Source organism: Anoplopoma fimbria, chromosome 7 (assembly GCF_027596085.1).
Source record: "Anoplopoma fimbria isolate UVic2021 breed Golden Eagle Sablefish chromosome 7, Afim_UVic_2022, whole genome shotgun sequence".
Classification (NCBI taxonomy): Eukaryota; Metazoa; Chordata; class Actinopteri; order Perciformes; family Anoplopomatidae; genus Anoplopoma; species Anoplopoma fimbria.
In genome coordinates this window covers 52,479-65,141 of record NC_072455.1, presented here as the reverse complement: position 1 = coordinate 65,141, position 12,663 = coordinate 52,479, and the positions used below count along the sequence as shown (strand labels likewise).

General features: G+C 45.4%; 2 protein-coding genes across 2 annotated transcripts in view; both read right to left on the bottom strand.

The window, feature by feature from the left end:
* The window catches only part of eif4e2rs1 (eukaryotic translation initiation factor 4E family member 2 related sequence 1), a 54,400-nt gene that overhangs the window by 38,147 nt on the left and 3,590 nt on the right, over positions 1 to 12,663 (bottom strand). The window lies entirely within an intron of this gene.
* zgc:153012 (uncharacterized protein LOC777626 homolog) lies at positions 1,039 to 9,519 on the bottom strand. Its single transcript, XM_054600896.1, is given in 7 exon segments — positions 1,039 to 1,413; positions 2,942 to 2,993; positions 7,932 to 8,030; positions 8,032 to 8,063; positions 8,145 to 8,599; positions 8,602 to 8,863; positions 9,184 to 9,519. Coding segments are annotated over 6 exon segments (1,005 nt in total). The 5' UTR covers positions 8,810 to 8,863; positions 9,184 to 9,519; the 3' UTR covers positions 1,039 to 1,254.

The window sequence follows — 12,663 nt, the reverse complement described above, 5'->3', positions numbered from 1 at the left end:
TCACATGATAAATTATGAACTTTATGAGTATTACAAGACTATCTATGGCCTACTGTGAGGAGGAACAGCTGAAGTACTGCAGACATGTTGTTTTTATACATCAGTATCAGGAGTAGAACACATTGGTGAGGCACTTCCTTTAGAGGACGTCCTGTTGTACTTATACTACGAAGAAATATTTAAAAAAAAGTCACAGCGACTGTAAAACACATAAAGTACACGCAGTTAATCCGTGTGTGAGTGTGTGTGTGTGTGAGTATAATGTAAACAGATGGGAAGCTTTAAAACGTCCACAAACCAATGAGATTCTTTCCGTCTCACCTGTTCTGTCTCACCTGTTGAGTCTCACCTGTCAACTTCTTATAATTGTAATTATTATTTTTAATATTATTACCTGACTGTGTAGTCACATTAAAATCTGACTGGTACAACAAACTGGTTTAAACTGGTACAAACTGATTTTATCTGCTTTAAACTGGTATAAACTGATTTTATCTGCTTTAAACTGGTATAAACTGATTTTATCTGCTTTAAACTGGTTTAAACGTTTGTTTGTTGTCAGAGGAATAAAACATTTGGTCATCTGGGTTCATAAACAAAGAGGAGAACCGTTCTTTATAGAACGTCTTCAGTTGTGAACATCAAAAACTACACAAGAACGTTTTCTTCAAACGAAACCTGATCAGTAGTTAAACTTTATTAATTAATTAGATACTACCCATATCTTCATCTTCACCATCATCATCATCATCATCATCATCATCTTCACCATCATCATCATTACCATCATCATCATCATCATCTTCACCATCATCATCATCATCATCATCACCATCATCATCTTCACCATCATCACATCACCATCATCATCCCCATCACCATCATCATCATCATCATCACCACCTTCATCATCATCACCATCATCATCATCATCATCACCATCACCATTCATCATCATCATCATCATCATCATCATCATCACCATCTTCACCATCATCATCACCATCATCATCATCATCATCATCTTCACCATCACCTTCATCATCATCATCATCATCACCATCATCACCATCTTCATCATCTTCTTGCAGAACATCTCAGCTGATACAGTCCTGTTGTCATGGTTACCAGCATCCTCCTCAAGTTGTTACCACAACAACGCTCTCAGGTGAGTGCGTGGTCAGTCCCAGATGTGTGTCAGTGTGTTTTGTTTATTGTGTATGTTGTGTGTATTTAATGTACTATGTGTGTGTGTTAGGTGTTGTGTGTAGTGTGTGTAGTGTGTGTTAGGGTTCTCAGGATGTGGTTCTCTCTTTCCAGCTGTTGGTTCTTCTCTTGCAATTCTCTGATTTGTTCCCTCAGAAGCTCCACCTCCTCTCTGACCGCCAGCATCAGGTGACTCTTCACCAGGTCCTACACACACACACACACTTTGTTAACAGAGATGGGGGGCAGTAGAGGGTCTTGGTTCGAGCCCCAACACGGACCAGTATGGATAGGTGAACCCTAACCCCAACCTGGGTGCTGTTTAGGAACAGTGTGTGTTCTGTCCTGTGTATATATATATATATATATATATATTACCTGGACCGTGGATGTGCATCCTGCTACGGCCCTGCTGACACCGACTGCTACCACCATTATTATTACTAGTCACATTACTATTACTATTACCTGTACCATTAAGCATTTTAGCTTTACTTCCACCCTGAAGCCCTTTTGCTTTCTCGCTCTGCAGGTTTCCATGAATCGTTGTGGTACCTGGACCGTAGTCGTGCCTCCTGCTGTGAGCCGACTGACACCCACTGCTACTTCCATTATTATTATTAGTCACATTACTATCCCTATTTTCATGACTATAATTCTACTGTAATAATTGCTGCTGTTATTATAAGTAGTCTTATTATATGAATCATTTATGTCATATACATTGAATGTGTTGTATCTGTTATGCTGCTCATAATCTATTGCATTCTGTCCATCCTGGGAGAAGGATCCCTCCTCTGTCGTTCTCCCAGAGGTTTCTTCCTTTTTTCTCCCTGTTAAAGGGTTTTTTAGGGGAGTTTTTCCTGTGCCGATGTGAGGGAAGGACAGAGGATGTGAGGGAAGGACAGAGGATGTGAGGGAAGGACAGAGGATGTGAGGGTGTAAGGACAGAGGATGTGAGGGTCTAAGGACAGAGGATGTGAGGGTGTAAGGACAGAGGATGTCTCATGTGCACAGATTGTAAAGCCCTCTGAGGCAAATTTGTAATTTGTGATTCTGGGCTCTACAAAATAAACTGAATTGAATTGAATATATATATATATATATAATAATAATAATCAATCCTTTATTAGTCCCACAATGGGGAAATTATTTCTCTGCATTGAACCATCCCGGAGGAGCAGTGGGCTGCAATGAAGCGCCCGGGGAGCAACTTGGGGTTAGGTGTCTCGCTCAAGGACACCTCGGCATGTTGCCGGTAGAGGGGTTCGAACCACCAACCTTGTGGTTACGGGACAAGCCCTCTACCTCATGTGCCACAGCCGCCCCAAATATATATATAAAGTTAACCATACATGTATTATAGATAAAAATATATTTATCATAGATTATCAAAAATGTATTATATATAATCATATCTCTATTATATATCACCATATATTTATTAGAGATAATAATATATTTATTATAGATTATACATATATTTATTATAGATAATACTATATTTATTATAGATAATACTATATTTATTAGAGATAATACTATATTTATTAGAGATAATAATATATTTATTAGAGATAATAATATATTTATTATATACAACACTATATTCACGATATATTATGCTTTAATGTGTCACATTTTTAACCCTTCTCAACATTTATAGATATTAAAATATTATATGACAATGAAATGAAGTAGAATCACAGTAAAATACGGTGGACATCAAACTCACCATGGCCACCTCGATTCTATTGTCAATGGTGATCAGACTGCTACTGGAGCTGCTATGAGACACAGAGACAGACAGGTGAGAGACAGACAGGTGAGGGAAGAAAGGTGAGAGACAGACAGCTAAGAGACAGACTATTTGTCACAGTTCTTCCTCCATACTGTTAGTAGCTCCATACTCCCTGTCACTCTCTCACTCACCTAATTGGCTCACTCTGTTCACCTGCCTGTCACTCTCTCTCAGTTCACTCCGGCCACTCCCAGTTCCACTTCCAGCTCACAGCCCCGCCCCCTCTCTCTCACCACACTCTCCCTCACTCACCTAATCAGCCTCATGCAGTGCACCTGTCTGCCACACCCACCTCATCAGCACCATCCCTCTCACCTGCTCACTCTGCTGCACCTACACCCTCCAGTATTTAAACCCCAGTCAGTCACACACTCGCTGCCAGATCGTTCGTTGCATTTATGGCAGACCTTCCAGCAATTTCCCGTGGACTGATTTCCCGTTGCCGACCCTGCCTGTCTAGACTTCCCTGCCTTGCCTCTGCCCCGGTTAGCCGCCTTAGCCTTCTGTCCCCGACCCCGAATTTAGCCTCCGCTTCCTCTGGTTTCCGTCTGCCTGATCCCCTGCCTGTTTCCCACTGTGAGTCTGACCCTGCCTGTCTGTCTGCTGTGTGCTCAGCTTTAAATAAAGCTCCAGAACTTTATCTGCCTCCTGGTCGTACTGCTTTTGGGTCCACACCACATCTGTGACACTATTGAAAGGTGAGAGTCAGACTATTGAGAGTCAGACTATTGAGAGACAGACAGGTGAGAGACAGACAGGTGAGAGACAGATTATTGAATGACACAAGTAGACCAGGACACAAGTAGAACAGGACACTGAGTACACAGAGTACCACCATACTCATAACTCATCCAATAAAATTATAATAATTAGTATCTAAATGATTCGATTCACTTCAATAAACTATAGAAAGGAGTTTAATTAACATTGACCTCCAGGTGAATCCGAGCACACCTGGTTGCCATGGCTACCTGTGGCACAGTAGCAGCAGTGACATCATGGTGGTTTCAGAGCCTCGCCCACTGAGCGGCGCTCTAACGGGGACTGACCAATGAGGGTGAGGGGCAGCAGGGAGCAGGACCGGGGGCGGGGCTGCTGGGGTCATCTGAGGTCGTGGTTGCAGGGTAGATTTGGGCAGGGCCTCTGTGATTGGCCAACCCAAGGAGGGGGGGGTCAGGGACCTCTGACTCGTCTTGGGTTTGTGTTCAGAGGTTGTCGGCCCTGCGCCCGGCCAAGACTCCCTGACACCTGACACCTGACCTTTGACCTTCCTCCGATCTCGTAACACAACAGATGTCTCTGGTTGCTTAGCGACAAGCTGCAGAGCCCTGAGCGGGAGGGGCGGTGTTGATGGAGGACGCCGCTGAGGACGAGGACAGGGGGCGGGGTCAGAGAGGGCAGAGGATGGCTGCCATCGCCCCGAAATCATTTTCTTTGCACCACCAAACATCTCCGACCAATCACAGTCCACCGTCAAATATGAGCGTCCAATCAGAGCTCAGCCACAGCAACTGCAGAAACCTGTCGACCAATCACAATTCAGAACAGGAGCTGATTCAAAGGCTGGTCGAGAGAGTCCAAAGACTTTGCTGTCCTTGTTATGGTCTCCTGTCCCTTGTTATGGTCTCCTGTTCCTTGTTATGGTCTCCTGTCCCTTGTTATGGTCTCCTGTTCCTTGTTATGGTCTCTCCTGTTATGGTCTCCTGTTCCTTGTTATGGTCTGTCCCTTGTTATGGTCTCCTGTCCCTTGTTATGGCTCCTGTGTCTCCTGTTCCTTGTTATGGTCTCCTGTCCCTTGTTATGGGCTCCTGTCCCTTGTTATGGGCTCCTGTCCCTTGTTATGGTCTCCTGTTCCTTGTTATGGTCTCCTGTCCCTTGTTATGGTCTCCTGTCCCTTGTTATGGTCTCCTGTCCCTTGTTATGGTCTCCTGTTCCTTGTTATGGGCTCCTGTCCCTTGTTATGGTCTCCTGTCCCTTGTTATGGTCTCCTTGTTATGGTCTCCTGTCTCGTTATGGTCTCCTGTCCCTTGTTATGGTCTCCTGTCCCTTGTTATGGTCTCCTGTTCCTTGTTATGGTCTCCTGTCCTTGTTATGGTCTTTGGTCTCCTGTTCCTTGTTATGGTCTCCTGTCCCTTGTTATGGTCTCCTGTCCCTTGTTATGGTCTCCTGTTCCTTGTTATGGTCTCCTGTCCCTTGTTATGGTCTCCTGTCCCTTGTTATGGTCTCCTGTCCCTTGTTATGGTCTCCTGTTCCTTGTTATGGTCTCCTGTCCCTTGTTATGGTCTCCTGTCCCTTGTTATGGTCTCCTGTCCTTGTTATGGTCTCCTGTCCCTTGTTATGGTCTCCTGTTCCTTGTTATGGTCTCCTGTCCCTTGTTATGGTCTCCTGTCCCTTGTTATGGTCTCCTGTCCCTTGTTATGGTCTCCTGTTCCTTGGTCTCCTCCTTGTTATGGTCTCCTGTCCCTTGTTATGGTCTCCTGTCCCTTGTTATGGTCTCCTGTCCTTGTTATGGTCTCCTTGTTATGGTCTCCTGTTCCTTGTTATGGTCTCCTGTCCCTTGTTATGGTCTCCTGTCCCTTGTTATGGTCTCCTGTCCCTTGTTATGGTCTCCTGCTCCTGTCCCTTGTTATGGTCTCCTCCTTGTTATGGTCCTCCTTGTTATGGTCTCCTTGTTATGGTCCCCCTTGTTATGGGCTCCTGTCCCTTGTTATGGTCTCCTGTTCCTTGTTATGGTCTCCTGTCTCTTGTTATGGGCTCCTGTCCCTTGTTATGGTCTCCTGTTCCTTGTTATGGTCTCCTGTCCCTTGTTATGGGCTCCTGTCCTCATTGGGGTCTCCTGTCCTCATTGGGGTCCAGCCTCCAGGTCTCCATCCAGACTGTGATTGGCTGTTTCTCTGTGAGGTCACAGGTCCTCAGGTCTCAAGACGTCCTGATGTTGACTTCAAACTAAAACTTGAGACAAGTGAGAGACATCATGTTCTCTCCTACACACTCCCTCTCTGTCCTGTGATTGGCTGCTGTCTCATTCCAGCCCCCGCCCACTCACTGTCCCAGCCAATAGAAACCCTGCAGTGAGATTCTCCTCCCGCCCACTGAGAGTGACTCAGAACACAAGGCTTCATTCATCTGTTACATATTATGTATTAATACAGCAGAAAACATTTTATATGAAAATAATGAATATATCAGACAATAATTAAGATATTGAAAATAGAATATATCAGAAAGAATTGGCTGATAGGGTAAAGTATTCTAATGTCTCGTATTTACCCAGCGATCATGAATTACTATTAAATAGTTAATAATAATTAATGTAATAGTAATATTTGTTTTTGAAAAAGCTTGAAAAACAGGGAATTACCTAGAAAAAAGTATCTTAAATATAAGAAGAATTAATCAATAATACCTTTAGAATGAATCGGATTAAATCTTTTTTGAATAAATCCTGATTATACTTCTTATACTACTATATTTTACACGCAACACGTTGTTTCTTAAGATTTTATTATCTAAACTATATGTGTATATATATATATATATATATATATATATATAAATAAATAAATATATATACGATGTATTAGAAAGGTCCCATTCATGGAGCTACTTTATAACATACACAGACTTTTAAGGGCTGAATTAATTAATTAATGAATTAATGAATTAATTAATTAATTAATTTTGTTTGTTTATGAAGAAATACGTTAAACAAACAAGGAATGTGATTAATTGGTGCATAACAATAAATAACAAACAGAGAAATAAAAGAGACATCATTTAAAAATAGAAATATAAAAATATACGATAAGATATGACAAACAAGTAAACAAATAAGAGTACGTTAAAGCAGCTTTATGTATATTAGTAGTAGTAGTGGTGCTCATTTTAAATGTATTATATATATATATATGTGTGTATATATGTGTGTATATATATGTGTGTATATGTATATATATATGTATATATATATATATATGTGTATATATATATATATGTGTGTGTATATATATATATGTTGTATATTTTGTTTGTTTACGTTATATATATGTGTTATATTATATATATTGTGTATAATATATATGTGTATATAAACAAGGAATGATTAATTGGTGCATAACAATAAATATGTGTAAACAGAGAAATAAAAGAGACATCATTTAAAAATAGAAATATAAAAATATATGTATAAGATATGACAAACAAGTAAACAAATAATATACGTTAAAGCAGCTTTATGTATATTAGTAGTAGTAGTGGTGCTCATTTTATGTATGTATATATATATATATATATATGTGTATATATATATATATATATATGTGTATATGTATATATATGTGTATATGTATATATATGTGTGTATATATATATATGTGTGTGTATATATATATATATATATGTATATATATGTATATATATATATATATGTGTATATATATATATATATGTATATATATATATATATATATATATATGTATATATATATATATATATATGTGTATATATATATATATATATGTATATATATATATATATATATATATATATATATATATATATATATATATATGTATATATATATATATATATATATATATATGTATATATATATGTATATATATATATATATATATATATATATATATATATATATATATATATATATATATGTATATATGTGTATATATATATGTATATATATGTGTGTATATATATATATATATATGTGTGTATATATATATATATATATATGTATATATATATATATATATATATATATATATATATATATATATATATATATATATATATATATACATATATATATATATATATATATATATATGTGTATATATATATATATATATATATATATATATATATATATATATATACAACACACACTAATGAACACAAAGCTACCTGTTGTCCCCCGGCAGGTTGAAGATGGTTTGGCCCAGACTGAAGGCTGCTGGAGTCCGAGCAGGGGTCAGAGGGCGGTGGTACGATCCAGCGGGGGGAGGTTGGCTGAGAGTGAGACAGCTTGAAGACAGACTGACAAAGAGAGACAGACAGGTGAGTGGGTAAGAACAGGTACAAAGAGGCTCACGTCTTCCAATAGGAACGCGCCTGTACCCGTCCTGATGAGTCGACGTCCAATCGTAGAGGGGGAGGGGTGTTTCGTGGGCGGGGCAATAGAGGTGGAGGGGTGGAGCCAGAACCCTGAGCTCCCATTGGCTCGTTCCAGTCCAGGAGCCGGATGCTGATTGGTTCTTGGTGTGTTGGTGACGGCGGCCCGCTGCGCTGTATCAGACCCGCTGCCTCCCTTCCTCTGATTGGCTGAGTCCAAAGGTGGGCAGTGCCATGGGGGTGGACTCCGCCTCTGTCTGTGTCCCGGCCAATGATCTCCAGGGACTCCAGCGAGTGGGCGTGTCTCATGGTGTCCATCACCCGCCTAAACCCCGCCCCTTCCTGTTGCTCCATAAAGTCTGTGCATGTCCATCGCCCGCGGCAATACGGCTGGCCCCGCCCACCGCCGTAGGCCCCGCCCACCACCAGCCTCACCACCCTGAACCTGGAAGAAGACCCCACCCCTGCCCCAAGGCATCATGGGAGGTGTACTTCCTCTTCAGAGAGGGCGTGGTCGGCTGGGAGGAGCTTCCTTGAGGGCTGCAGGAAGCGGCTGTTGATTGGAGGACGGTCAGGACCACGCCGGGTGCTGATTGGCCGGCCAGAGTTTGGTTGAAGTCTGAGGTCACGCTGGTGATCTGGAAGCCACTCCTCTTTTTACCACCACTCATCCTCACACTAACACACACACACGCACACACACACGCACACACAATTCAGGATCACTGAAACACAAAGAGAATAAAACGTGTATAATATAATATTATTATTATTAATAATAATAATAATAGTATTATTAATAATAACAATAATAACAACAATAATAACGATAATAATAATAACAACAATAATAATAATAATAATAATAATACCAATAATAATAATAACAATAATAATTAGAGTAGAAGATGAAAGCAGTTGAAGTGGAAGCAAAAACAACAGCCGACCAGCTGATCTGGGACCAGATCTAATCTCTAACATGACGTCCATCAACTATCAGAGCTACAAACACACAATAACGTCACCATTAAACAACCTGTCTCACCACACAACCTGTCTCTCTCTCTCTAGTCAGGGTCTGTGTCCCTCAAGACGCGGCTTTCAGCTCAAACTCATTGTCTTCTTCTCTGTTTCCTGTTTCCTCTTTTTACTGTTGCACAACGTGTGTGTGTGTGTGTGTGTGTGTGTGTGTGTGTGTGTGTGTGTGTGTGTGTGTGTGTGTGTGTGTGTGTGTGTGTGTGTGTGTGTGTGTGTGTGTGTGTGTGTTTCAGGTTCTGCAGGATCTGTTGAAACAAAGTTCCAACAGTCAGTGTGTACATTTCCTGCTCTGTACTTCATGTGTGAGTGAGACAGATGATTTGATTGGACCGTTCCATGAAATCCCTGCTTGCTGATTGGCTACACGATGTTGTCACTTCTCACTTTAACCTGGTCTGTCAGAAGTGAAACGTAAACCCCCCACTGGGTCCTGGACCACCGTGGTCCAGTAGAGTCCGCAGCCCCCCCACCATTGTGTCTCCCTCTCTCCCCCTTGTCTCTCCCTTCTCTCCCCTTCTCCTCTCTCCCCTTCTCTCTCCCTTGTCTCTCCCTTGTCTCTCCCCTTGTCTCTCCCCTCTCTCCCCTTGTCTCTCCCTTCTCTCTCCCCTTCTCTCTCCCTTGTCTCTCCCTTCTCTCTTGTCTCTCCCCCTTCTCTCCCCTTGTCTCTCCCCTTGTCTCTCCCTTCTCTCCCCTTCTCTCCCTTGTCTCTCCCCCTCTCCCCTTGTCTCTCCCCTTGTCTCTCCCCTCTCTCCCCTTGTCTCCCCCTCTCTCCCCTCTCTCCCCTCTCTCTCTCCCTTCTCTCCCCTTGTCTCTCCCCCTCTCCCCTTCTTCTCTCTCCCTCTCTCTCCCTTGTCTCTCCCCTTCTCTCTCCCCTTGTCTCTCCCCTCTCTCCCCCCCTCTCTCCCCTTCTCTCCCCTTGTCTCTCCCTTCTCTCCCCTTGTCTCTCCCTTCTCTCCCCTTGTCTCTCCCCTTCTCTCCCCCCCTCTCCCCTTCTCTCCCCTCTCTCTCCCCCTTCTCTCCCCTTGTCTCTCCCCTTCTCTCCCCTTGTCTCTCCCCTTGTCTCTCCCCCTTCTCTCCCCTTCTCTCCCCTTCTCTCCCCTTCTCTCCCCTTCTCTCCCCTTCTCCCCCTTCCCCTTGTCTCTCCCCTTGTCTCTCCCCTCCCCTTTCTCTCCCCTTGTCTCTCCCTTGTCTCTCCCCTTCTCTCCCCTTCTCTCCCCCCTTGTCTCTCCCCTTGTCTCTCCCCTTCTCTCCCCCTCTCTCCCTCTCCCCTTGTCTCTCCCCTTGTCTCTCCCCTTCTCTCTCCCCCTTCTCTCCCCCCCTTCTCTCCCCTTGTCTCTCCCCCTCTCTCCCCCCCTTGTCTCCCCTTGTCTCTCCCTTGTCTCTCCCCTTCTCTCCCCTTGTCTCTCCCTTGTCTCTCTCTCCCCTTGTCTCTCCCTTGTCTCCCTTGTCTCTCCCTTGTCTCCCCCTTCTCTCCCCTTGTCTCTCCCCTTGTCTCTCCCCTTCTCTCCCCTTCTCTCCCCCCTCTCTCTCCCCTTCTCTCCCCTTCTCTCCCCCCTTGTCTCTCCCCTTCTCTCCCTTCTCTCTCCCCTTTCTCCCCTTCTCTCCTCCCTTCTCCCCCTTCTCTCCCCTTTCTCCCCTTGTCCCTCCCTCTCTCCCTTCTCTCCCCCTTGTCTCTCCCTTCTCTCCCCTTGTCTCTCCCTTGTCTCTCCCTTCTCTCCCCTTCTCTCCCCTTGTCTCTCCCCCTCTCTCCCTTGTCTCTCCCCTTCTCTCTCCCCTTGTCTCTCCCCTTCTCTCCCCTTGTCTCTCCCTTTCTCTCCCCTTCTCTCCCCTTGTCTCTCCCCCTCTCTCCCTTGTCTCTCCCCTTCTCTCTCCCCTCTCCCCTTCTCTCTCCCTTGTCTCTCCCCTTCTCTCCCCTCTCCCCTTGTCTCTCCCCTTCTCTCCCCTTGTCTCTCCCCTTCTCTCTCCCTTGTCTCTCCCCTTCTCTCTCCCTTGTCTCTCCCCCTTCTCTCCCCTTGTCTCTCCCCCCTTCTCTCCCCTTGTCTCTCCCCTTCTCTCCCCTTCTCTCCCCCTTCTCTCTCCCTTTCTCTCCCCTTCTCTCCCCTTCTCTCCCCCTTCCCCTCTCTCCCCCTCTCTCTCCCCTTGTCTCTCTCTCCCTTGTCTCTCCCCCTTCTCTCCCCCTTGTCTCTCCCCCTCTCTCCCCTTCTCTCTCCCTTCTCTCCCCTTGTCTCTCCCTTTCTCTCCCCCTCTCTCCCCTTGTCTCCCCTTCTCTCCCCTTGTCTCTCCCTCTCTCCCCCTTCTCTCCCCTTCTCTCTCCCCCTTCTCTCCCCTTCTCTCCCCTTCTCTCCCCCCTCTCCCCCTGTCTCTCCCCTTCTCTCCCCTTGTCTCTCCCCTTGTCTCCCCCCTTCTCTCCCCTTGTCTCTCCCCTTCTCTCCCCTTCTCTCTCCTCTCCCCTTCTCTCCCCTTGTCTCTCCCCTTCTCTCCCCTTGTCTCTCTCCCCTTCTCTCCCCTTTCTCTCCCCTTCTCTCCCCTTGTCTCTCCCTTCTCTCCCCTTCTCCCCTTCTCTCTCCCCTTCTCTCCCCTTCTCTCCCCTTCTCCCTCTCTCCCCTCTCCCCTCTCCCCTTCTCTCCCCTTCTCTCCCCTTGTCTCTCCCCTCTCCCCCTTCTCTCCCCCTTGTCTCCCCTTCTCTCCCCTTGTCTCTCCCCTTCTCTCCCCCTCTCCCCTTCTCTCTCCCCTTCTCTCCCCTTGTCTCTCCCTTGTCTCTCTCCCCCTTCTCTCTCCCTTGTCTCTCCCTTGTCTCTCCCCTTGTCTCTCCCCTTGTCTCTCCCTTGTCTCTCTCCCCCTCTCCCCCTTGTCTCTCTCCCCTTCTCTCCCCCTTGTCTCTCCCCTTCTCTCCCCTTCTCCCCTCTCCCCTTCTCTCCCCTTCTCTCCCCTCTCTCCCTCTCCCCTTCTCTCCCCTTCTCTCTCCCCTCTCTCCCCTTGTCTCTCCCTTGTCTCTCCCTTCTCTCTCCCCTCTCTCCCCTTCTCTCCCCTTCTCTCCCCTTCTCTCCCCTTGTCTCTCCCCTTCTCTCTCCCTCTCTCCCCTCTCTCCCTTTCTCTCCCCCCTCTCTCCCTTGTCTCTCCCCTTGTCTCTCCCCCTTGTCTCTCCCCTTGTCTCTCCCCTTCTCTCCCCTTGTCTCTCTCCCCTTGTCTCTCCCCCTCTCTCCCCTTGTCTCTCCCCTTGTCTCCCCCTCTCCTCCCCTCTCCCCTTGTCTCTCCCCTTCTCTCTCCCCTTCTCTCCCCTCTCTCCCCTTCTCTCCCCTTTCTCTCCCCCTTCTCTCTCCCTTGTCTCTCTCCCCCTTCTCTCCCCCTTGTCTCTCCCCTTCTCTCCCCTCTCCCTTCTCTCTCCCCCTTTCTCTCCCCTTCTCTCCCCCTTGTCTCCCCTTGTCTCTCCCCCCTCTCCCTGTCTCTCCCCTTCTCTCCCCTTGTCTCTCCCCTTCTCTCCCCTTCT